Below are 24,280 nucleotides of genomic sequence, written 5' to 3' on the forward strand. Positions count from 1 at the left end.
CATGTGTAAATGGTCAGTTTTTTTTTTCAGCTGTGCCATGCAGGGTGAGGGATCTTCGTTCCCTGACCAGAGATCGAACCTGTGCCCCCTGCAGTGGAAGTGCAGAGTCTCAACCACTAGACCACCAGGGAAGTCCCTCAAGGGTCAGTTTTGAACTTGCAAATTCTCAAAAGGTTTTCTTTTTCACTGGGGCTTCTGAAAGAAGATCAGTTTATATCTATTTTGAGACCCATACAAGGACAGAACATTTTAAGATTCTTGATATTGTGATCCTGATCAAGGCCAAAACGTTATGGTATTTATGAGAAATATTGACAGGTAAATGAAATCAAATTTAGATTTTGGGATTTTATGTTGTAACTATATAGTCTCAGGTAGGTCAGTTTGGGGTTTGTTTGTTATTTTTTTGATTTGTTTAGATTTAAGGTTAAGAGGAATGAACGAAAAAGTGACTAATAATTCACAGAAACTGTTGAGACGGTTAGAACATAGAATCAGGAGATTGGGAATCATGGGAGCATGGCAGAGTCATTCAGAATTGCCATCAGCATGTTGTGGATATTCTCCTATTTTCCTCCAGAAGTTTAAAAAATTTTGACCAATAACTGCATGTTCTTTCTTAAAATAATGTGGCACATCTTGTATCTTAAAGCAATCAGCATGAACGAAAGTGATGCCTGTTCAAGCAGACTTTCAAAGACAACACACACTGTTAACACAAAGAGCTCTTCAACATTTCAAGAATACAGTGACGGGAACTGGGACACATACTAGTAGAGAAAACATTTTTTTTTTTTTAGCTTATGGAATGTGAGGTTAGACTTCAGCTGCTTCCTTGTCTGGGCAACGGACAAAACCCAAATAGCTCCGGCTTGAATTTTTCACATCTTTCTAATCTACTGCATAGGAGGGACCAGAGACACCACTTACCAATAAGTCACAAGAGCAGACAGAAAACTGTTAGTAGGTCTTGACAACCAGGAATTAAGAAGATTTTAAAAAATGTGTACTCGATGCAATGTATGTAAGAAGTATGTCTTAGAAAGCAATGCTCAAGTGTGAGAAAAATGGAGTACCTGTTTGAGTGGCCTCGTGGGATGTCGTCTGTACCTTAATCTACACTGTTGAAATAGCCCTTGGTTTTCTTGAGGCTCTGTTTGAAAGTCTTTAAGAAAAATGAGCTCTATCTAAATAGTCATTAGATTTTGTGTGGCACTTAGTGCAAGATATCTTCCCTTACCTTGTACGCAAGGACAACGATCTGAATGTAAATGGCATGGGGAGAATTCTCCCCATCTTAAAGGATCTTGTAGGTCATCTGCTCCCACCATGCACTGCATGAAGGAATCCTCGCTAATGTCCCGGGCTAGTGTCCAGCAATGACAGTCACTTGACAGACCCTGGCCCATGACTGTGGTGTAAGCAGCCACAGTGGATTTTATTGCATGATCATCAATATTGAGTAGCAAGGAATGAAACGATCTAGTGAAACTTTGGGGGAGGGACGGTTCCATTTCTCTTTGTATACAAATCTTAATAAAAACTTTTTTAGCTTTGAAACTAATTAGTTTCAGTTTTAGTTTTTCTTGTGGCGGATTTTATCTCTAAAACTGGCTCATTTTATTTTTAAGATGATATTAAGGAGGGATGAAAAGCACAACCACCCCCTTGCTTCTGCCAAAAAAAAAAAAAGAATTAAAGCAAACTGAAATGTTGGTAGTTGTTATGAGCCACAAGAATAGTTATTCTGAAATATTCTGCATGACCTAGGCCTTCAGTATTTCAGGGGTAGGGCCTGTCTTTATGGAGGAAAATGTATTTTTGGAGATAGAAGCTTCAAGGAATTCTTGAGAAATCTTTTAAGGAGCACAGATTTGTGGGGGGCCGTTTTAAATTTGGTTTTTCCTCGTACTCTGTGTAAAATACTTGTACAAAAATATAAAAAGCATGGCTTGATGGTTAACGTCTGTGTTTTATTTTTCTTGGCACCAGAAAAGCTCATGTTCTATGTTATGTCACTGTACATACTGTAAACAAGACTGCATTAATATTGTTTTCTTATGATTTTTTGTTTCAATGAATCTAGATTTTAAAAAATACATTCACAAACTACCTTATGTTTAAACACAATGATTCCCTTTTATTTCTTTACTGTACCCCAAATCCCACAATAAAAAAAATCAGTTAAAGCTGTGTGTTTCGAACTTATCACTTAGAAATCAAAACGAAACAAAACATAAAACAAAGATCAGTTTGCAACATAATTTAAAGAAGCTTCTGGTTCAAAATACCACAGCAGCAATATAAAGAGCTGGTGGCAATCACATGCGGAGATGAGATCCAAATCAATGTGTCTTGTCCATGTCAGCATCCAATTACAGTAGTTGCTATTCAATCCCAAACATTATTGCTGAATTTGTGGCATGGAATTTGCGAAGATCGTATTGTTCAGCAGCAGAACCTTAGCAGTAAAAATGAGAACGGGAGGATTTCATTGCTTTTGAGCGCTAAAGGGACCACAATGAGGACATCTTGGTGATCACCTGAAGATAATCCTCAATTCCATTTGTGTGTTACCTGCTTAAAATAAATGCAAATGACAACCACCTTTACAGGAGGGGCAGAATCAGCCACTTCAAAAACTAGAGTGTTTCCCCTTCCGTGTGCCCGCCTTGCCCAAGCCACCAGATTGAAATGGCACTCTTTTCCTAATGTGTATTTCGTTCTCATTAATAGTACATCAGCTGCTCATGTATTTAGGCAAAATCAGTAGGCTCATAGATTTTTTTGGTTTTGGATCTGTTTACAGTAATTGTTTTCTCCAGAAACAAGCCACAATAGTTTTGTCGCTGTTGGTTTTTTGTTTTTTTTTCCATTTTTCAAGAACAATTTGGTCAACCACTGTTTTCTTTTAAAAATGTGAAATACAGCTGAGATTGCCAGTTGAGCTCTCTATATGTCTCCTGGAGCTAACACTGCTGTGATGAACAGTAAAACGAAACAAACGAAACGAGGTAGGTTAAAACAGGAAGCGCAACACAGATACTGTTTTGCAACACCTTGATACCACAGGCGGCCATGCTCAGAGCTTTGGAAAACAAAAATCCCAGACAGTCACGCAAAAGTTCAAATCGTCCGCGGAAGAGTTTATAAGGACACAAGTCAACCTGAACGAAATACATACATATCTCTGCACAAACGTTGTTTACCAGATGTTGGGTAATTTGGAGGAAGGTAAAATGATTAGGGTCTCAGAATTTCGGCCAAAGCCTTGCTTTCAAGTTCTATAAACTCTGAACCAGTGATGCCTGCTGGGTCCCAGGCAGGCATAGTAGTCTAGTCCCTTCTCTCACCAACCCAGAGAGAACACAGGCAGCTCAGAAACATTTATTATTATTATTTTTTCAGTCACAGTTTTCATCTTGAGACAGTGGCACCCTCAGGAAGAAGCTGGGAGTAACTAGAGCCTGGATGTCATCGATTCTCCAATTCCCAGAAAGAACAAGGTCTTAACTACTAATGAAGTCCAAACAGAGTGACTTCCTAGCTGGGAAGTTTTGTGCATTTGAAAAAAAAAAAAATGTGTGTGTGTATATATATATATATATACATTTTTAGCTTGTTTCCAGAAGCTCTTTCCATCTGACCCCCTCTGTCATCCCACCTTTTGCCCTGATCTGTTGCAGTAATCACTGAGGCAACGTTGTATATAGAGCCCCTCATTCACTAGAGCCAACTGAACTCAATGGCACTACTATCCCATGCGACACACTCTGTTCTGTACAGGGCCCTATAAAATAGGGCCTGCCAGACTCACAAAAATGGTAGTTGATTTTATTAGTCTAAGGCTAGTAGTTTAGCCATTTAAAATCTATTTCCCAAAAGAGGGGAATACTAGTATTTTTCTTCTCTTTTAAAAATTCATTAGCAGTTGCTATCAAAAAGCAACCTCTTGGGTTGGTGAAGGCAAAAGAGTTCTAAAATTACCCCGCTGTGTAGTTATGGCCTTCAGTGTAAAGAGATAAGGTACATTTATTGTGCTGTCTCTCACCATTTGAAGTTGGAGATCTTAACAACATATCATATACTTAAAGCTAGCAGGCAGACAGAATTAAAAACAGACACTTTCTCATTATGCATTCTCTCCCCATTCTTATAAAGTAAGGGGGTGAAGAAAAAAAAAAAGGTAAAAAACAAAACAAAACTCAAAAATCCACCGTAACACAGCTTAATCATAAGAGCACACAATATTTGTTTCTATCCCTAACTCCAAAGGGCACATGGTCCATCTCTGTCCATAGACAACGCAGCATTCTTGGGGATCTCCTGGAAATTCCTGCCACCTTTTTCTCTCCTTCTCAACCAGGCTGCAACATTGAAAGATGGACTGTATCGGGACGGGTGGAGGGAGAGGAAAAGGGGAAAGCAGTATGTTCAACCAAGCCTTCTGATTCTGCCTCTAGACTGGCATTAAGTCCACATGAGTTATGTTCTTTTAAATTAGAAATAACGCCATGAAGATAAGTGCCAAGTGCTCTTCTGTTACCAGTTCATCATGGAATTTCTGTTGAGGGTCATGAAAAACACTTGGCTACTTCCTCCAGATCGCACGGATGCAAAAAATACCTGTTTGAAATTAAAAAGAAGTTAGTTCAACTGCATGGTTTCTCTCCCTCTTTTCTTCAACCGTCCATCCATTTTTCTCTCACATGTCCTATCCTTGCCATGTGTCAGCTCTTAAGACTCAATGGCTGGTGTTTTTAAAGCATCTTTTAATACACTGTACCCTCTACTATTACTTATCATGGTATTGGCCTTCAGGGACCCAGAAGGGACTACATCTTGATTTGCAACAACCCTTTGGGTGCTCACTTTTTACAAGGGAGTTTCATGGTAGGATAATATGCTGGATTTCTGGTCAAGAACACAACAGGTCCTTTGTTAATTTCTGGAAAGTCACAGGGGCTCCCCTCACCTCTCCCCTAATGACAAGAGGGCAGACTTTGGGAATGAAAGTCAAGAGGGAATTTGGGGCCTACTGACTACTATTACAGCTTCATTTTTCAATTTTTAAAATAAAAAAACAAGTGGCTCTAGTCGGATAAGATAAGGTGTTTAATGCCTATTCACTTTGGCATTTCAAGAGTTAACACTTGGCTTCTCTGCTGATGTGATGATGAAGGCATATCCTAGGCGGAAGGAGATCATGGCATTCTGAAGGAGAACCACAGTCCATTAGGTCTGGGTCTGATAAATCATTTTATCAAACAGCTGAGAGAAGGGAGCAAGATTTGGGGTACTGCTTGCCTGAGCCGAACATCCATGAACCGCTGCCTAGGAAAATAATATTACGTGCTTTGGCCGAGTCCTTTAAGAATCAGCCGACACCACACTTTGGTCCAAGGCATTTACTTTGTCACTAGTGTAAAGTCTCTGCTACTTCATTTCCACAACTTCTTTAGAAGAACATTGCTGTCTCTCCCAACAACTTCTTAGGAAGCTCTGTGGAAATGTATGTCATTCAGCTAATGCTACATATGTTAGTAAAGCTACTGTGGGGTCAATGGATCACAATGGGGAAGCACAGAGGACCTGTGCAAACACAAGGGGAGGAAAGGGCTGCTGCTCTCCAGGTCCTGTGTGCCCTGGCTCTAAACCTCAGGCCCCTGACACTGGTGTGGTCTCAGCCTGTTCCTGAGGGTGTGGACAGGGCTTGCAATAAGGCTTCTAAGGGTCCTCAACGCACTAGAGTTTGGGGGTCTGTGCCTAGATCAGTCCTGACCTTATGATCCCCAGAGACTAGGTGCGGGCTGGAATTTTACTTGGGGTCAGGTCTGTTTTCTGGCATATTCTGATGAGGCCCTGGAAACCATCCTTGCCACCCCCAGCTGTTGTCCACCCAGACCACACTGCATCAGATTAATTGGCTGCTCCAGGGTCATACTACCACCAGCCTGGCTTCTAGGGAATGGGAGAGAGCCAAGAGATGTAGGTCTGTTCAACCCATCACGTTCTTTTCTATAAATGTTTACGTTGGCTGATTTGGGGGACAGCATTTCTAAGTTGACCATAGTCACAAAGGATGAATTCACAAATACAGTATAGCTTAGCTACTGAGAACTCTGGGTGAGTCTACAGGTAGGGCAAGGGGGAAGAATACCCTTCTGGGCGACTGTTCATGCCAGACGAACACCGCCAATTTCACCGGCAACAGTCCCCCTATGACACTTCAGAAGAAACATGGCTGGAATGACACAGGACATGGCACTAGTTGAGTTTGTGATCGTGCATTCCTTAAGGAATGGGTGACGCTTCTCAAAAACTTTATGTTTCTACATGTCACATGTTTTACATTTAAAGTTGAATATAATGTGATGGGTCATGCCCCAAGAGTGATTCTGTGAAAAGTCTAAAAGTGGAGTATAAGGTTGACCCTCTGTGAAATGATTAATGATGGGCCAACTCTTCTAAGTGCTTAGGAGAATTTGGGGTATTTGCTGAGTCATCTTAAGGCCTGCAGGCCACACGAGTTACTAAGAGTTTACGAGAAATTTTTAGATGTTTCCATGTCTTTTTTTGACGTGTGAATAGTATATTTTGAGAGTTCACATGAGTCAAACCAAATAATGCCATTTCAAGATAATATTGATTGTTTAACACAGATGTGATTCAAATCAGTATAAAGGAAAATGAAGGTTTCACAGGTACCTGGTGGTCTCTTAAAATGCAAACACTAATGCAAATGTTGAAACGGATTTACCTTATCATTTCTTTCACATAGAAACTTTAACCTTTGAGCTCGCTTATGCATAAATACTCCATCCAAATGTCCTGTTTCCACTGACCGGATCTCAATAGCTTTCTCGCCCCAGCCCATTATCTGATTGGAATGAATGTAGGCTGTCAAAAGGAATTTCCAAAACTGCATTAAAAACATTAGATGGGCAATAACTCACAGCATCTGTTCACATCTTAACCACAAAAATGACAAACGACTTGAGATAAACAGACAAAGCAAGTCTTACAAGTGTTATTCACAGACTTTTTTTTTTGTGGAATCAAATGGTTGTTTCACATTTCTTGACTTTCGTTTCATTTGGGGGGTGTAACTGCTGAAGGAGATAAGGAATGGTTAACCTACCCACAGACGTGGGCATTTCTCCCCATTGGAGCACCACATCCTTAGTTATCCGGCCGTAGGTGTTTACATACACCCCCTCATCCTCATAGCAAACAAGCATTTCCATTCCATCTGTCTTAGGCAAGATGACAATGGCATGAGGAGTGATATTGCCCTGAATCTAGAAGACAAAGAAAGGCCAGGCATTATTCTTTTTCAAAATAAGACAGTATCTTAACTATTAACTTCTAAGAATTGAAAAAAAAAGTTCTTTCATTTCTCTTTTCCATTTGCACTCTGGAGACTGATGTTTTGCTTTGCTTAATTAAACCACTGACATGCCAAATACCCTGGCAAATACAAACTTAGGGATGAAGTCAAGAATCCAATTTACCTGTTCCTAAAGGCAACCACTACAACATTGGAGCACCTTCCCTGTGCCAAGCATGGGCTCTTTACATACGTAACTTCTGGGCCTTAGAATAGCTCCGCACGGTAGGTGTTTCTGTCTAGAGGGGAACTGACTGCATCTCAGAGGGATTATGTAACTTGGCCAAAGCTGTACTAGCATGTGGTGGTAAAACTGGGATTTGAGCACATTCTCGTGAACATTGAAAAAAATCTCGTGTTTTCTGTCTACTTTTAAAAAAGATGAGGAAAAACGCAAACCAGTTGAATACAGAAACAGCCTAAATGCGGCCAAAAGTTGGGACCAAAATAGGCTGTGAAAATTCCATACAGATTGTTTATCTGGGTGACTAAATAAAAGAATAATCCAAATTAATAGCTTGTTGAGAAAAAAAAATTAAAAATTACCATTCATTAAAAAGAATCATACTATTCAAATAAGCGTAGACTGACTTGTATGAAGACAGACATGGGACTGCCGTGACCCCCTGGTGGAGAATGTCATGGCTCTCCAGTAGGTGCAGGGTGGACATGACCGAGGGGCTGGAGGACAATCATGGGGATTGCTCGGTCCCCTCGTAAAAGAGCATGGGTTGCGAGTCCCGTGTGTATGTACACACACATGAGAAAAAGCTGCAATGTGGTAACAAATGATGTGTGTGTGCCATGCACTAAAATGACTTTTTTCAATTGTTGTGCTTCTGTGGAGTAAAGTCTTTAAACTCTTTAAAATACCAAACAGCAACAGACTGAATCTCAGACTTTGTTGATGACTAGTTTCTACTGTATGTGAGCCTTGGGACTATATACATACAGGAGACACAATTTACACTGCACTTCTCCTACTATGTGAAACCATGGGCAGCATTTCCCTTAAAAAGTCATGTTTTGGGCAATGTGTCAGGATAGTAATATTAATACTGCAAATTGCAGGACCCTGTGCCATGTTCTTTAGATGCATCACCTCATTTAATGCCAATGATCACTCTATGTGATAGGTCCTCTTAGCCCATTTTATAGATGTGAAAGCTGAGGGCCGAAGAGAGGGCCCAATGTGCCCATTATTGTAAAGTGAATACATGCTAGAGCCAGAGCATGTGCTTGGGGGTGTCTGATTTTAACACGTGACATTGCCTTCCACTTGAAGAGAGGAACAAGAGCAGAAAAAGGACCATTGGCCTTCTCCCATATAAAATGAACCAATCTCCTTCACAAAGTAAAAATACAAGCTCATCTATTATACTCTTGCTTTAAAAAAAAGAATTTGTGCCCTTGAATGAAAACATCATATGTATTTTAATATAAAATCCAAGGAAACAACAAGTCCAGTAAATGGCAAATAATTGCTATTACATGTTACTCAGTTTCAAGCAGCTGTAAAAATTAGTTAAATTTACATGTTTTATGTATGAAAAGTATAATCTATTTGGTGAAGGCTAAAAGTCTATCTGCTTTACTGATTAGTAAAAGTTAGCATGACTTTCACTACAAATGTACAAAAACAAATCTCTACACGCAGATTGTCGAACAGAGAGTCTTGACAGTCTGCTTCTGGGAACTTACATGAGATGGTATGTAGATATCATAAGAGTTTCCTGAATCAACATCAATTACATGGAAACCAGTGTGTGAACCAAAAATAACCTTTAATCTTTGACCTTCTTCTACCGTGAGATCAACAAGCAGTGGCTTGTGTTGGAGATCTGCAAAAGACTTTAAAAATCACCCTGTGAGAGTCCACATCATGCAAAGACATTATCTTAATAAATCTTTCCTTTAGCTATTTCCTGTGGAAATTCAGGTCTGACTTTTCTTAAATCGAAAAGCTAGGAAATCTTTCTTTCAATTTTAGAGCTAGTCATATTCTGGCTCTAGGAGGAAGAGTCTAGCATCCATTCGTGCCCCTTTCTCTACCCCTTGTCCTCTAGGGAAGAGAAGTTGGTTTACAGTTGTCAATTTTGATAGTGTTATCATATATTAAACACAAGGTGCCTGGGTACTGCTGTTCTTTCCTGTTTATATCTGGCCTTTTCCCCAAAAAGATCCAGTCACCTCTCTGGCCCCTCTCCTTCCTGAGTGACAGCCAGGCCCATGCAGGCTACTACTTGTTTAGGGACAGCCTGTGGGGCGGTGGGGGCTGGCATCCGGAGCCAGTTCTGTGCCACATAAGCCCGTTCTGAGTTATCATGCTTGCTCTGGTTCTGACTGTCCTGGGTGAGTGAGTGGCCATCAGACTGGCACCTTCTCTAAACTTAATGTGGAGATCTGAGACTTGGTTTGACCAACAGAGAGGGAAGGTTGAGGTGGTACATCTCAAGACTTGTAGCTTACATTGGCTAGCTGGGTTTACCTAGAAAGAAGAAAAAGAGCTCCAGCCACATCTATCAAAGTTCTGTGGGTGAGACTCTGGAGTCTAAGCCCCAGGTAACTGTTCAGTCTCCCCTCCTTTTCCTCTGCCATTATTTCAACCCCACTCTACCTGTACTGGCCTGGAAATCTGGGAGAGAATCTGTGAAACCACAAGTGCCTTGGCTGCTTAACAGACTCCTCCTTCCTTTTTGTACTAACATCATTTTCATGTATGGGAGATTTGAGCCAAATCTCTTTGTCCCATAGGAGGGCTCAACCTCCTGCCAGCCAGACTTTCCCTGTTCAAGTCCCTGCCTTTGCTAGTTCCTCCTTCCAGGCTGGGCATGGTTTGCTGAACAAAGCATTCTGCCATCAGTTCTGCACTTTGGCTTGTACACTGATGGCAGGAACTTCAGAACTGGAACAGGTCTTGACTGAAAAGCTTTTGCAAAGAGAGATTTTGGCAGAACAGCAGCACCACTGTAGCTTTCAGGAGTCATCCCAAGTGTTACTACTAACCTAATGCAGTCCAAAAATCCCTCCCCATAAACGTGGGGTTATGGAGGGGTGCCCATTTCCATCGATGAACCCACCTTCCTAAGCACATCACAAACGAACTCCTTGTGCTGCTAAGAGAACAAGACAGAACTGGGGTGATTCGGCCCTGAAGAGGGGCTCATAATGTTCCCAGGGCAGTTTCTGCCCTCATATGGCTTATGTGGCAAGAAATAATATGTAAAGGGTCAAAGAAAGATGAGAGTTATAAAGGTGGGGAGAAAAGTGAAAGCCAAGGAGATATAAAGAGAGAGATGTCAGCAGAGAGAAAGAACGAACAAAAGATAAATTAACACTGGCTATGGGTAGTCTGTGTATCTCTGAAAACATCAGACTGCCTGTAAGTCCTGGTCCTTCTGGCATTTGGGGGTCAGCTTTCATGAGCTGGAGTCAATGGGACCAGCATCACCCCATACTACTTCTGTTGATTCTCATGAGTGATCAAGCCAACCACAGCGAGTACAGACTCAGACAAGATAAAAAATGAAAAAGCAATGAAAATTGAAGGATGTAGAGAATCTAGGCCATTTCCACATGTGACTCTATTCAGTATTCACTTCACTGAAGTCCAGTAGCAATGGGGATATATGACCATCAAGTGAGTTTTAGGGGCTTTAAACCAAAAAGGCTTAAGAGGATTATAAGATTAAGAGACTCAGTTCAAACTTGAGATACAGTGCTGCTGTTGGTCTGCCTTTTTCAGATGAAATATCAGAGTTAGGTGGGTGCATAATGAATCTCATTGTCTAATATTACAATGAATGCTTTGCCCGGTAATCATTCCCCATTAAATGACACTTAAGAGGTGATGGTGCATAGACCTGAAATGGAGGAGGAAGGTGCACCCAAATTTTAATTTGATTAATTTAATAGCATTTGATAATACCCAGTCTTTACTTTTAGAATAACAAACAAGGGTTCCCACACTTTTAAAAGAGAATTATTATATATAGAAAAATTGGTACAAGTCTCTGTGTAAGATAGGGCACTGTTACCTGGTGGAAACCTAAAGAAACAAGCCCTTGTTAGGTAATCACATGTCTACTTACCTTAAATGCCATGAACTTATGATATGGTTTAGGAGCCCAAGCATATATCTCCACAGCATTCTTTAAGGCAATCACCAAGAATTTGATCCTTTCATATTTAACTGTAATAGAAACATTATGAGTTAAGTTTATCAATTTATTCCAGTTTCTGTGTTGATGAATGGTTCCTGGTGCCTCAGTGGTAAAGAACCCGCCTGCCAATGCAGGAGATGCAAGAGACATGGATTCGATACCTAGGTCTGGAGAATCCACTGAAGAAGGGAATGGCAACCCACTCCAGTATTCTTGCCTGGAGAATCCCATGGAAAGAGGAGCCTGGTGGGCTACAGTCCACAGGGGTCACAAAGAATCGGACACCACTGGGCAGGCACGCATGCGCACACACACATCACTATCTATCACCCTAATTGAGGGCAGTGCTCTGGTATGGGATGACTCTTTGCTTTCCCATGGACTATACAGTCCACAGAATTCTCCAGGCCAGAATACTGGAGTGGGTAGACTTTCCCTTCTCCAGGGGATCTTCCCAACCCAGGGAATGAACCCAGGTCTCCCGCATTGCAGGTCTCCAGTGTGGAATATTCTTACAGGTGTGGATTTAACTTCCTTTAGTGAACTTGTCTGCAGAATACCTGGGACCTTTTGCTTCCTTCTGAAAGCTCTATCTAAAGACGTAATTGGTTAGGACTGTCTCTCACCACCAAGTCTAGATGTGAATTACTTATTGTAAGAAGAATCTGTATAAAAATCCTTCATGTTTCCTTGCTTGGCTTTTACGTTCACTCACATGAAAGCAGCTGAGAGCTGGTATGGCAAGATGGTAGAAGAATCAACAAATGAGTAGAGATATAATGTCTGCCATTTGCTTATTATTCAAACTTGGATTCTAGTTATCAGAAATTTAAAAGGGACTAGTGCCCTTAACAAGAGACCCCAGAGAGATACCTCTCCCTTCCTACTATGTGAGGTTGTAACAAAAAGACAACTTTCTATGACCCAGAAAGCAGGCCCTCACCAGACACTGAATCTGACAGCACTTTGATCTTGAGCTTTTCAGCCTCTAGAGCTTTGAGAAATAAACTCCTGTTGTTCATAAACCACCCAGCCTGTTGTATTCTGTTATAGCATCTTGAACAGACTAAGACAATACACATGGAGTGGTATGTGGGATTTTAGTTTCCCAACCAGGGATGGGACCTGTGTCCCCCGCATTGGAAGGTGGATTCTTTTTTAAAAATTTATTTTTAATTGAAGGATAATTGCTTACAGAATTCTGCTGTTTTCTGCAAATATCAACATGAATCAGCCATAGGTATATGTACGTCCCCTCCCTCTTGAAACTCCCCTCCTATCTCCCTCCCCATCCCACCCCTCTAGGTTGATACAGAGCCCCTGTTTGAGTTCCTTTCACAATATGTCAGATATTAGTACCTGAACATCTTTTCTTTCTGGCCATTTAGCTAACCCAAAGATAATCATTCAATCTCTTGCTTGGGGATATAGGCATGACTGGCAACATTTGGGGAGCCAAGAAGGATAAGAAGGTATGTGTGTGTATTAGTGTGTCCTCATAATTCATTATTCCCCATCAAGAGACTGGCTGTGCCCACCTTTCATCTTCTGCTGCAGGCAGAGAGGGTGGCTGCCTGACTGAGTTCTGTAGGATTTGCTGTTCATAAGCTTTCCAACAGTCCTCCCATTTTCAGCCCCACCCTCACCTCCACCTCAAATACAGCTGGGGTCTCAGGTCCTATGCCTTTCTGGGTTCTGTTGAGTGACTGGGTTGATTTTGATGCCTTTCCTCAGAGCAGACTTAGAATTCAGCATTTCCTGATCAGTTAGGTCTATTCCAAGTCATCTAACTACTCTTGTTCAATTTGTTGACATCTCTTGTTATCTGGTTTGTCTTCTCCTGGTCCCTTTGTCCTTGTGGGTTGAGAGCATTTTTATTCCTTTATTGTCATTTTAATGGGTCTTTGGGAAGGAGTCAAATTGGAGCCTAGCACTTTATTCTGAATGCACTCTGAACTTCATCAATCTTACTTTTGGGGAAATAATGCAAGTATGTTTAAGGTTTCAGCAGTGTCTTAAACTGGTCACAGATGCATCACCAGTATCTGATAGAAAAAAACTGAATGAAACTTAACTGAATAATTTGGATTGAGCAAACAATTCCACATCTTGAGACTTACCAACTTTGTAATGTATACAGCCTTCCAAGTCTCCCACAGTGATCCAGCCTTGTTTCTTCTCTACTTCTGGGTCATTGTGTAGTATTCTGTTTCTTAACCATGAAAGATAGTAAACTCGTAACTTATTCTTCTTTCCTGTTAAAATAACAGAGCTTTAATTTCAAGGTCTGGAGAAAGCTTTTTCTCTTAATCCTTCCCCATCTCCATTTTATTTTTATTTGCAATTGTGTGCATGTGTGAAGGCATAATAACCAGTGTCTCCAGCATCATCAAAGTATTGCATCTGCCAGAACTTAAGATAAAAACACATTTAAGTGTTTTGGGCAAATAATCATTGTATAATTTGGCCACCTGATGTGAAGTGCCAACTAATCGGAAAAGACCCTGATGCTGGGGAAGACTGAAGGCAAAAGGAGAAGGGGGCAGCAGAGGATGAGATGGTTACATAGCATCACTGACTCAATGGACATGAATTTGAGCAAACACCAGGAGACAGTGGAGGCCAGAGGAGGACTGGTGTGCTGTAGTCCATGGGGTCACAAAGAGTCAGACATGACTTAGTGACTGAAGAACAACAACAACTTTTTACCTTCTGGTGGCTTCTTATTTTTTTCTTTCACATGAACTTTATTTTTTAATATTTATTTATTTATTAAATTAATTTTAATTTATTTGGCTGTACCAGGTCTTTGGTGTGGCATGTGGGACCTAGTTACCCTGCCAGGGATTGAACCTGGGCCCCCTGCATTGGGAGCATGAAGTCTTAGGTACTGGACCACCAGGGAAATCCCTGGTGGTCTCTTATTTGAGAAAGCTATTCTTATTCACTCCTCCCAATGCAAAGGGCAATGTCTGCTCAGTAAGATTTAATTCTGTAACAGAATAGTTGACCAGCATTCCAAAACATTCCAGATCTAATTACATGAAGGAGGAGTGTTGACGGACATTTTAGCATATTCAGGTGTGACTGCCTTGTCCTCATCTTCTACCCAACACACCATATGTTAATGCAGAGCCTCTTACTCGCCTCCTCTCTTACTTTAAAGATGACAGCTGGTCGTAGTTTCATTTTACTAAACAGAAAAAGGCATTGCATAAGGATATGAGAAACAAGTTCAGTGAAGGCAATCTGGGCTCAGAAAATAACCCTGGAAGAGCTTATGGTGCTGAGATCCTTGAAAGAAGTACCAAACAGAAATAAGAATGGACAAAAAGATGTGTACTTGTGCAAAAATGTACAAGTTCCCTTTGGGAAATGCTGGTAAAGTGATCCTGGAGTAAAGAATTCTTAGGATGACAAGAAAACACCTTAAAAACATTGAGGCATATACAGGAGTTAAATTTAATCAACCATCTGAGATTATCTAAATACCAGATAGGAAACTGTCCTTTGGGGTGGCTTTTTCTAAGTGATGAGAAATTTACCCACTTCTTGGGTACTTACTTTTCCTTTGATTTCTTGTCAAACAATATGTTTTGCAGATGTGATATATAACAGAGGAAGAGAATTCATTAAAGCATTGCACACTGGATTTGACAGAAGAATATCTTTATTACTGAAATTAAGGGAACCACTGTGCAGTTATTATTCTTCTTTGCAGTCGAAAGCCTTGAGTATGCATTGACCACAATAGCCAGGATGGGCAGGAGGCTGGTGCTTTCTCTTCTCTGTGCCAACACAGATCAGAGGGCACTTCAAGAATCTTTGGCTCCTATTTTCATTTTCTTCTTTCCCTACCCATGTGCTTCATGACAGCAGGGAATAGTTACACTATTGATGATGCATCACATAATGAAGATTGAACATGAATTTTCTGATATCATTTCCCCTTTTGGTAGGTGTCTGGCAGATGTATGGCTGTAAATTTGATTTGGGGGTGTAGTAATCAAGAACTCATTACCCAGAATAAAGGACTGTGTTAGTTCATCAGTCATGTCCTACTCTTTGCAATCCCATGGACTGTAGCCTGCCAGGTTCCTCCGTCCATGGGATTTTCCAGGCAAGAATACTGGAGTGGGTTGCCATTCCCTTCTCCAGGGGATCTTCCCAACCCAGGAATTGAATCTGGGTCTCTTGCATTGCAGGCAGATTCTTTACCATCTGAGCCACTAGCAAAGCCCAAATAAAGAACCATGTGAATTAAATGATAATATAAGAAGAATTTACTTGGTTAACCCTTGTTTGGGGAGGATAAAAAGAGATGAAACTCTGAGCATTCAGTGGAAAGGTAAAAGAGAGAACCATGGCATCTCGTGAAGGCATCTTCTCAAAACAGAAGCATAGCTTAAGAGCTAAAACCCTATTTGAGACTCAACCCAGGAGGAACTCAATGTGTCTCTTTGAGAAACAATAGCCATTGTTTCTCCATTGATTCTCAAGCTGGGCTGCACAATGGAGACACGTCAGGAGCCACCAAACCCTTTATGACCCAGGCCACATCCCAGACTCTGACCCCCTAGTCTGGGGCGCATCCTAGATTTTTCACATCTCCTCAGGGGGTTCTAATGTGCAGGGGTACAGTTGGCTTCATACTGGACAGGATGGGAGGGGGCAAGAGGGGCATTATTTATCAAACTCCTTCAAACACCATCCTCAAGGAAAAACTTTCAACAGACACAGAGTCTTTCAGGTTACATTTTTAACCTGTTAGTAGTAAGGCCTTCACTATTGTCTCCATATTTTTTATTTATTTACTTGCTGCGTCGGGTCTTAGTTGCATCATGTGGGATCTTTGGTTGTGGGGCACGGACTCTCTAGTTGTGGCACGTGGGCTCAGTACTTGCAGCACACGGGCTCAGTAGTTATAGCACATGGGCTTAGTTGCTCCACAGCATATGGGATCTTAGTTCCCTGACCAGGGATTGAAACCTAAATTTCCTGCATTGCAAGATGAATTCTTTTTTCTATTTGTTTTTCCACATTAATTGTATTATTTTTATTGAAATATAGTTGATTTACAATATTATATTGGCATCAGGTGCACAGCATAGAGATTCAGTATTTTTACAGATTGTTCTCCATTAATGCAAGATGAATTCTTAACCACTGGAGCGCCAGGGAAGTCTCCATCTTTTTTAAGGCTCTTTTTGGGAACCAGAAAGCTGCAGAGTGTAGCAATAATGATTCCTACAGTCAAATCTCCTCGCAGATGCAATCACCTATGGGCCAGCAGCACTCGCTAAAGCATCCATGAACTATAAGCTAAAGCAGTTCTTACAAGAAAAGAGACCAGAGAAATTTCTGCTTACAAAATTTCTCACTCCCAGAAGCCTACATTTTTATATTCTCCTGAGAACAGTGGTGACTGGAGTGCAGACACCTTAAAAAGATCCTTGCTGAGTCCCAGTAGAGGTAAAGCCCCATAAGCACACAGCTGTCACGTCTCGGTCTGATTCAGATTTCAGGCAGAGGTGAGAGACTTCCCTTGGAAGGTCAGAATCTCCAGAGTTAGAAAATGTGGGTGGTGTCACTCACTGCACTGTCATAATTCACTATGCTACTTGCTGGTGGGATGAGCAGAGCTTACTGTTCCTTTAGAAGCGAGGCGATCGCCTTTCCCACCCATGCAGACCTGGTCATCTCACAACATACCTGATATTGTCACGAGGACATTCAGTCCCTCGAGCACATCCATCTGCTGAAATCGCCTCCGGTTGATCAGATTATAAACTTTGCCTTGCCCACTTCGGTCCAAAAGCATCAGGCCATTTTCGGTTCCCACCAGGAGGTTTACACCTGTAAATTTAAGAAGGGTCCCAAGACTGACTCTTACAGGCTTTACTCTTCTGTGTCTGGGGTCCCTGTAAAACCTAAGAAACTGTACCTTGTAAATATAAACTAGTGGGCAAGTAGGCATACCACAGTAGAGAGTGTAGAAGTAGAAGCTCTGAGGTAGTAATTAAATCACTGTTGCTCTAGTAATGAAATTAGTTTTCTTTTATAAAGTGGTAGCAGCATTCATTACATGAAGCTGCTCTACTGCCTAGAATAGTGTTCTTAAGAGGAGCCTGAGGCATGGCTGTGATGCCAGCACAATCTGCCTTTATTCCTTTCCTGTGACACCCACCCTTTTCTTGGCTCTCTCGGTAAACCCCACCTTGAGACTTTCCAAGGTTCACCCTACTCATATGCACGCAGTGATTCCTAGTCCTCTCACCTTTCACATATGCTCACAGTGTGCTGGGCACATGGTAGGTGAGTATTAAGTGGGAGCTGGATCTGTTGGTTTGAGCCCATCCCTGTTGTGTGACAAGATCATTTTGGATCTCCTTCTGTTATCCTGAGTATATCAGTTCTTTCTAAATATAAAATTGCTCTTTATCTTTCTGGAGGCCAAGACAGTCCCAAGTCAGGTCTCTAACACCCATGATCGAATCAACATTCTTCTGATGGTAAGATTCCTCTTTAATCCATTAATGAATGTCACAAGCACCAACTTACCCCACAGAGCTGCACAAAGTATTTCTGAATTGAATCGCTTCTTATATTTTCTGATCTCTGGTGTGTCGCTATGAGGCCGAATGTTGGTTGGGTTTACGTTTACCACTGAAATCTTTCTTGCTTCATTTAGTTTGGCCTGTTCTTGCCTAAGAAGTTCGCTAGTAAACAGAGCTTTGAGAAAAAGAATCAAAGAAATCAGTGGCATCTTGAAATATAAACTAGTGGAGACATGGAGAAGGGGCTTCAAAACTCTAGGATTTTTCCTTGTTTAGTGTGCTTTATAGTAAAGGCAAAGAAATGCTGAAACTAGAAACATTTTACACTTTTTTTAGTAGAATCAAGTACAAGTCATTCATGAAAGTAGTATTTTATCTGTCAGTAAAACAGGTTTATAGACACTACTTGAGCAGTTGTGGGAATTAATATTCATCTCATAAAATTAAATATACCATCCCCATCTCCTGTAATATATGCAGGAAATATTTACTTTTTGAAATGTCACATTATCCATCGACAAACTGGCCTAAGGTGAGTCTGATGATTAGTGAGTTGCAGAATTCTAGAAAGCAAGACACTCCTCTAAATCAGCCAGACTTTTGCAGTGGGAAGCACACACCTAGAACTCAACACAACTCAACACGCATTTATTAAGTATCTACTGCGTGCACAGCATTGTACCCAGAAACTGCTTTTGAGAAATAGGTGGTGAGTTTGGAGATCTCGGAGGAACAGCTTTTCCCAGGGCCCCTGGATACCTCTGGGTTCCTACCAGAATCAAAACAGAAAAGATGAAAAACAAAAAACCCAGAACTTTGAGGAATCCTATAAAAAAGTAAAAAGTCTTCCTTTTAAGACAGGGCCTAAGCAGTTAATGGCTTAACTACTGAATGAGGAATTAATTTATCAGGCCATATCAGAATGGAAAAGCAAGCTGTTTCTAAAACATCGGGGACTTCTAGCTTACCCGCAGCTGATGATTCCTCATCCTCTTCATCTTCATCAGTGGGAGATGTCTGGTATACCCTGGGGTCCACAAAGGGGGTGAAGGAGGCTTTGGTGCTGCTCCCCAGGCCATACTAGTCAATAAGCGAGAAGATTAAGAAAAGCAGATGGATAAATACCACAGCAATCAACAACACTAACAATACTCTGCTTGGGCTTTAAAATTACTAAGTGAAAGTGAAAGTCGCTCAGTTGTGTCCAACTCTTTGAGACCCCATCAACTGTATAGTCCACGAAATTCTCCAGGCCAGAATACTGGAGTGGGTAGCCTTCACCTTCTCCAGGGGATCTTCCCAACCCAGGGATTGAACCCAGGTCTCCCTCATTGCAGGCGGATTCTTTACCAGCTGAACCACAAGGGAAGCTTACTAGAGACTCTTCAAACTATCCAACTGTATATACCCTAACCACCAAGTCAAAGTGTGTGCTTCTCTCTCTAGCTTCTCCTGGTATTGGTTCCTCCCTAACCACTGGACCTTGGTAGGAGTTTGTGAATTATCAGACTGCAAGAGCTGCAGTGAGCAAATGACATTATGTGCCACATGTATCTGGTAAGATGGCTTAGTATCTGGTAAGATGGCTGTGGTGACAGAGAGATTATCACTCTCTCGAAGTAACAGCAACCTCCCACTGACTCAGTAGTCTTAAGAAAAGTAGACAGACTGGCAATGAGTTAAGTGAGCATGTGAACATAGCAGCACTTCACCCTGGACACTTGAGCCACTCGACTCCCTCCTGGCCCGTTTGAGGCCTTACGTGCTGGCCTGGTGATGCAGGCGGACGGGTATTGACTTAAGAAGCCTTAAAATTTGCAATACAGAGATAATTTCTCCCAGGGAATAAAGATTTTTTTCCTTCCCGTGATGGTTTCCTTAAAACAATACATATTTATATGCTCTATCTAGGGACCTCATGAAGATACTAGGTATGCAGGCACCTCGACAGCTTACTTAAAAAATAACCTGAAGGGCCTGGACAGCACTGTTTGACTATGAAATCAGAACTGGACTAGGAAACACTGAACTTTCAAGGCTTCATGTCACGATATTCCACATTTGACTTTTGCCAAATGAGTTTCAATAACCATCTCCTCATTTTGTCTATTATTGTCAAATCCTTTTAATATCACCAACAGATTTCCCTTTCTTGTGTGATTTGGAGTCTAGGAAGAGGAATACTTTGAGAATGTGTTTATTTTTATTTTTCATAAACAAATCACTTCGATCTTATTTCATCTAAATTAATGTAAATATGAACCTCAACCATGAATATAAGCATCTTTTTGGGGGATAAATGTCTTTAAGTTTTCATTTTTTAAAAAGGTTTTATGTAAAAATAAAACCTGTATCCCAAGACTCCTAAACACATAAAGAGAAAACCACAAAAGCCCAATCTGATTCAAGATTTCCCCTTCATGTTATGAATCAAAACCATTTCATCCTTCACAAGGTAGGATTTCCCCTCCCAAACAGAGCACTTTCACAGACATCCTCTCCTTCAATCTTCAGAAGTCTGTGAAGGAGGTGCGACAAGTACCAACATTCCCACTTAGAGCTGGGGAAGCAGCAGAATTTTAAGCAGAGTCCAACCACACAGAATCCTCCTTGGTACCCAAAGAGGTGTTCAGATAGGAAAAACCTGTCCACGGTACATGAAGCTGTAATATTAATAGAAAGCTCTGTGTTCTTTTCCCTGCAACAAATAAAGTTCATCTGCTTGATAACTTCTGAATCCAAATGGTGCATTATAAAAACTCAGCATGTGGACAACATCAAAAACAGCAGTGCATATGCTGTATAAATACATGTAGAGTCTATGGTGATTCACAGGACTATTCATTCATGAAACATGACCAAGCACCATGACTTCATCCAACCTGCTCGGTCAAGGACATGCACAAGCACTGCCCAACAGACTGCTTTTATTTTGGCTTTTTTCCCAGACTCCTTTCTGTGGAGGAAAGATAATATCCCATTTCTCCTTTTCTTGTGCGATTTGGAGTTTAGGAAGATAAACACTTTGAGAATGTATCTACTTTTCATAAACAAATCATTTCAACCTTATTTCATCTAAGTCAAATTTAGTTTGACTAAGTTAATGTAAATATGAACCTCAGTTATTGGCTCTACAGGCTGAAGTTTTCATCCCTAACCTGAGAGACGTGCTTAGTCACTCAGTCATGTCTAACTCTTTGCAACCCTATGGACTGCAGCCCGCCAGATTCCTCTCTCCACGGGGTTTCTCCAGGCAAGAATACTGGAGTGGGTTGCCATGCCCTCCTCCAGGGGATCTTCCCAACCCAAGGATCGAACCCAGGTCTCCCGCACTGCAGTAGATTCTTTACCAGGTGAACCACCAGGGAAGCTCAAGAATATTGGAGTGGATAGCCTATCCCTTCTCCAGGGGACCTTCCTGACCCAGGAATCAAACCAGGGTCTCCTGCATTGCAGGCAGATTCTTTACCACCTGAGAGACAGGAGGTCCCAGTTCTGATCCTAGGACTGTCACAAACCAGCTGTGTGCCTTGGGCAAGGTACTTAACCTCTCTGAGCCTCAGTATTCTCATCTGTAAAAACAGGTATTAGTTCAGCTGCTACCTGTGAACTTTTCAATGCTGTGCTTCTAACACTGCCTCCATTTGTGTATATGCATAAGTAGTTATGTGTGCTCAGTTGCTCAGTCATGTCCAAATGTTTGTGACTCCGTGGTCTGTAGTCTGCCAAGCACCTCTGTCTATGGAGATTCTCCAGGCAAGAATACTGGAGTGGGTAGCCATTCCCTTCTCCAGGGGATCTTCCTGACCCAGGAATTGAACCTGGGTCTCCTGCATTGGCAGGTGGATTCTTTGCCATTGCGCCACCTGGGAAGCCTGCAGAACCCAACCAAATAGGTTTCTGGGAGCTTGTCAAAACCTCCTTCTTGAGGAGACCGGGGTCTCAGAATCTCCAAATGAGAACAGAGCTGCTGTGGCTCCTACCCAGCACCTACTTCAGTCCCGGCGTCCATTTCCTGGGGGTGGGTGGAGACGCGCCCCAGGCCCTCGGTGGGGGTCCCCGCAGGGGAATGGCTCTGCTGCACCAGGTCTGGGAGGTTGATGTGGCCGGCAAAGCCATTGCTGTCACTGTGGCCAGGTCGCTTCTTCTCTCCGGACGGCTGGGGGGGCGCACAACACACAAAGAGTGACATCACCCCCTCACACAGCACAGGCGCAATGGCCTGCTAACCGTCCCACTGGGGTGTGGGAAGACACTCAGATTTCAGTTTCATCTAAGAGAAAGGTTAAAGGTTGCTACTCTTTAGTACATGGACTGACCCTAGGACATTATACTCCTGCACGAGAGGCAGTCAGGGGGCACATATGATGTGGGAGTGCCCTGTGTAAAGACAATGATGCCACAGATGGACTGTGGAGTAGGGCTTGGTGGGGACCATACATGATATTCCTCTTCTGCAGTGTGTCTGTGTGTGCACACCAGATCACATCATGAGGTTACAATGACATAAATAAAAAACAATAACGTGACCTAAAACATCTCTGAAGAGAAGCAGTAGTCTGAGATAACACTAATAATCCATGCCTAGGGTACTCCAAGAAAATGCAGAGATGATTCCCAGCTCACAGGGTTCTTGGTCAGCTGTGAGGTCAAACCAATGATTAACTAATCATAGCTGATGGGAGTTACAAAGAAAACATGGAAGTAATCTAAAGATAATTTGAAAATATGGCTTTACATCCACTATCACTAATGTTGAATCTTTCAGTAAGCCACTATGGTGCCTTGTGCCAGGAACTGGTAAAAGAAAAAAAAACAAAATCAACTCTCAGATGTAGAAAACAAACTTATGGTTACCAGGGGAAAAGATGGGGGAGGGATAAATTGGGAGATTGAGAACTACATATACACATGACTTTATATAGAATACAAAACTAATAATGACCTACTGTATAGCACAGGGAACTCTACTCAATACTCTGTAATGGCCTAAATGGGAAAAGAATCTGAAGAAAAAAAGAGTGGATAAATGTATATGTATTACTGATTCACTATGCTATACACCTGAAACTAACACAACATAGCAAATCAACTATACTCCAATACAACTTTTAAAAAAAATGAAGTCATCATGACCAGCAATGCATTGGAAGTACTGTTTATAGCATCCATTTTTCCCCCCACAAGTATTATGTCAGTTATTAACTGTAGTTCAGAGATGTTAAATAAGCAGTCCAAGATCACACAGCCCAAGATGATGAAGGCAGCAGAGCCTGGCCATGTGTCTGCTTTGGCTGGACATCCCTGCCAGCTCTGGACTGAGCAAGCTGGGGCCCTTCTGCCCGCATCAGTCAGGCCCTTGAGGAATCTGTGCTTCAAGAAAAGTCTTCCTCAAAGGTCTGGAACGAGGGAGTGACTCTGGGCCACTAAGTTATCAGCTGGGTCAGTCCTCCCGCAGGGGCCCAATCTTCCCTGCTAAGACCTGGGAGATCCCTCCCATTCCTAGTTAGGTCCTTGAACCACTCCCCCCAGCCCCCAGCCTAACCCTCTCCCCTCTTCCCCTTCCCAGCACAGCTGGGAAAGATTGTGCTGACTCAGCATAAATGCAGTCACGAAGGGAAGGGTGGCCTGTAGTTTCCCCTTTTCAATGTCCTTTAAAGGTACTTTATAATGTATATACCATGTTAGAGCTAAAGGACAAATGCATGATTTGCAAATAAATAAATACACTGTATTATGTGGCATTCCCTGGATTTCTTACTGACACGGCTGCATAACTTAACAGGTTGGAAATCATTGCCCTGGAGGGCACAGCCTCCTCCCCAAAATTTTAGAAAAGAAACACAGAGTTACAAGAAAATTCTGCTCCCAGAAAGCCAGTGCCCACACTGTAGCCCTGTCCAGGACTGTACTTTCTAACTTAACATTTATGTGGCTGGCTCACAGAGGTTTCTTACAGGAGACCTAATTTGAGTAATGATTCCCTTCTTTGACTTTTCTTTTTTTCATTCACTTGACTGACATTTCTGAGTATCCACTAAGTGTGGAGCATTTTGCTGAACATGAAGGACTCAATGAGGAGCACGGCAGGTACACTCCCTGCCTTGTTTGGGCCTGGCATGGGCAAAAGTTGGTGCTCCTTCTTTCTGGAGCCTGTCCCGGACTTGAAA

General features: G+C 41.8%; 1 protein-coding gene across 23 annotated transcripts in view; it reads right to left on the bottom strand.

The window, feature by feature from the left end:
• Window positions 1-1,951: 1,951 nt before the first annotated feature.
• The window catches only part of TNIK (TRAF2 and NCK interacting kinase), a 403,607-nt gene continuing 381,278 nt past the window's right edge, over window positions 1,952-24,280 (bottom strand). For 9 of the 23 annotated variants that reach the window (XM_081570915.1, XM_081570906.1, XM_081570904.1 and 6 more), the window contains 10 exons: window positions 22,105-22,269; window positions 19,079-19,190; window positions 18,115-18,285; window positions 17,266-17,409; window positions 13,674-13,808; window positions 11,482-11,582; window positions 9,092-9,241; window positions 7,142-7,301; window positions 6,761-6,900; window positions 1,952-4,626 (listed from right to left, as the gene is read on the bottom strand). In XM_081570915.1, coding sequence (XP_081427041.1) covers window positions 4,543-4,626; window positions 6,761-6,900; window positions 7,142-7,301; window positions 9,092-9,241; window positions 11,482-11,582; window positions 13,674-13,808; window positions 17,266-17,409; window positions 18,115-18,285; window positions 19,079-19,190; window positions 22,105-22,269 — 1,362 coding nt within the window. In that variant the 3' untranslated portion in view covers window positions 1,952-4,542. Of the gene's footprint in view, window positions 4,627-6,760; window positions 6,901-7,141; window positions 7,302-9,091; window positions 9,242-11,481; window positions 11,583-13,673; window positions 13,809-17,265; window positions 17,410-18,114; window positions 18,286-18,792; window positions 18,880-19,078; window positions 19,191-22,104; window positions 22,270-24,280 lie in introns of all 23 variants that reach the window. The other 14 variants (XM_081570911.1, XM_081570900.1, XM_081570898.1 and 11 more) reach the window with 3 other exon arrangements.

The sequence above is a fragment of the Giraffa tippelskirchi genome, chromosome 2 (genome assembly GCF_054371585.1).
Source record: "Giraffa tippelskirchi isolate mGirTip1 chromosome 2, T2T-mGirTip1v1.2.pri, whole genome shotgun sequence".
In the NCBI taxonomy this organism is placed as follows: Eukaryota; Metazoa; Chordata; class Mammalia; order Artiodactyla; family Giraffidae; genus Giraffa; species Giraffa tippelskirchi.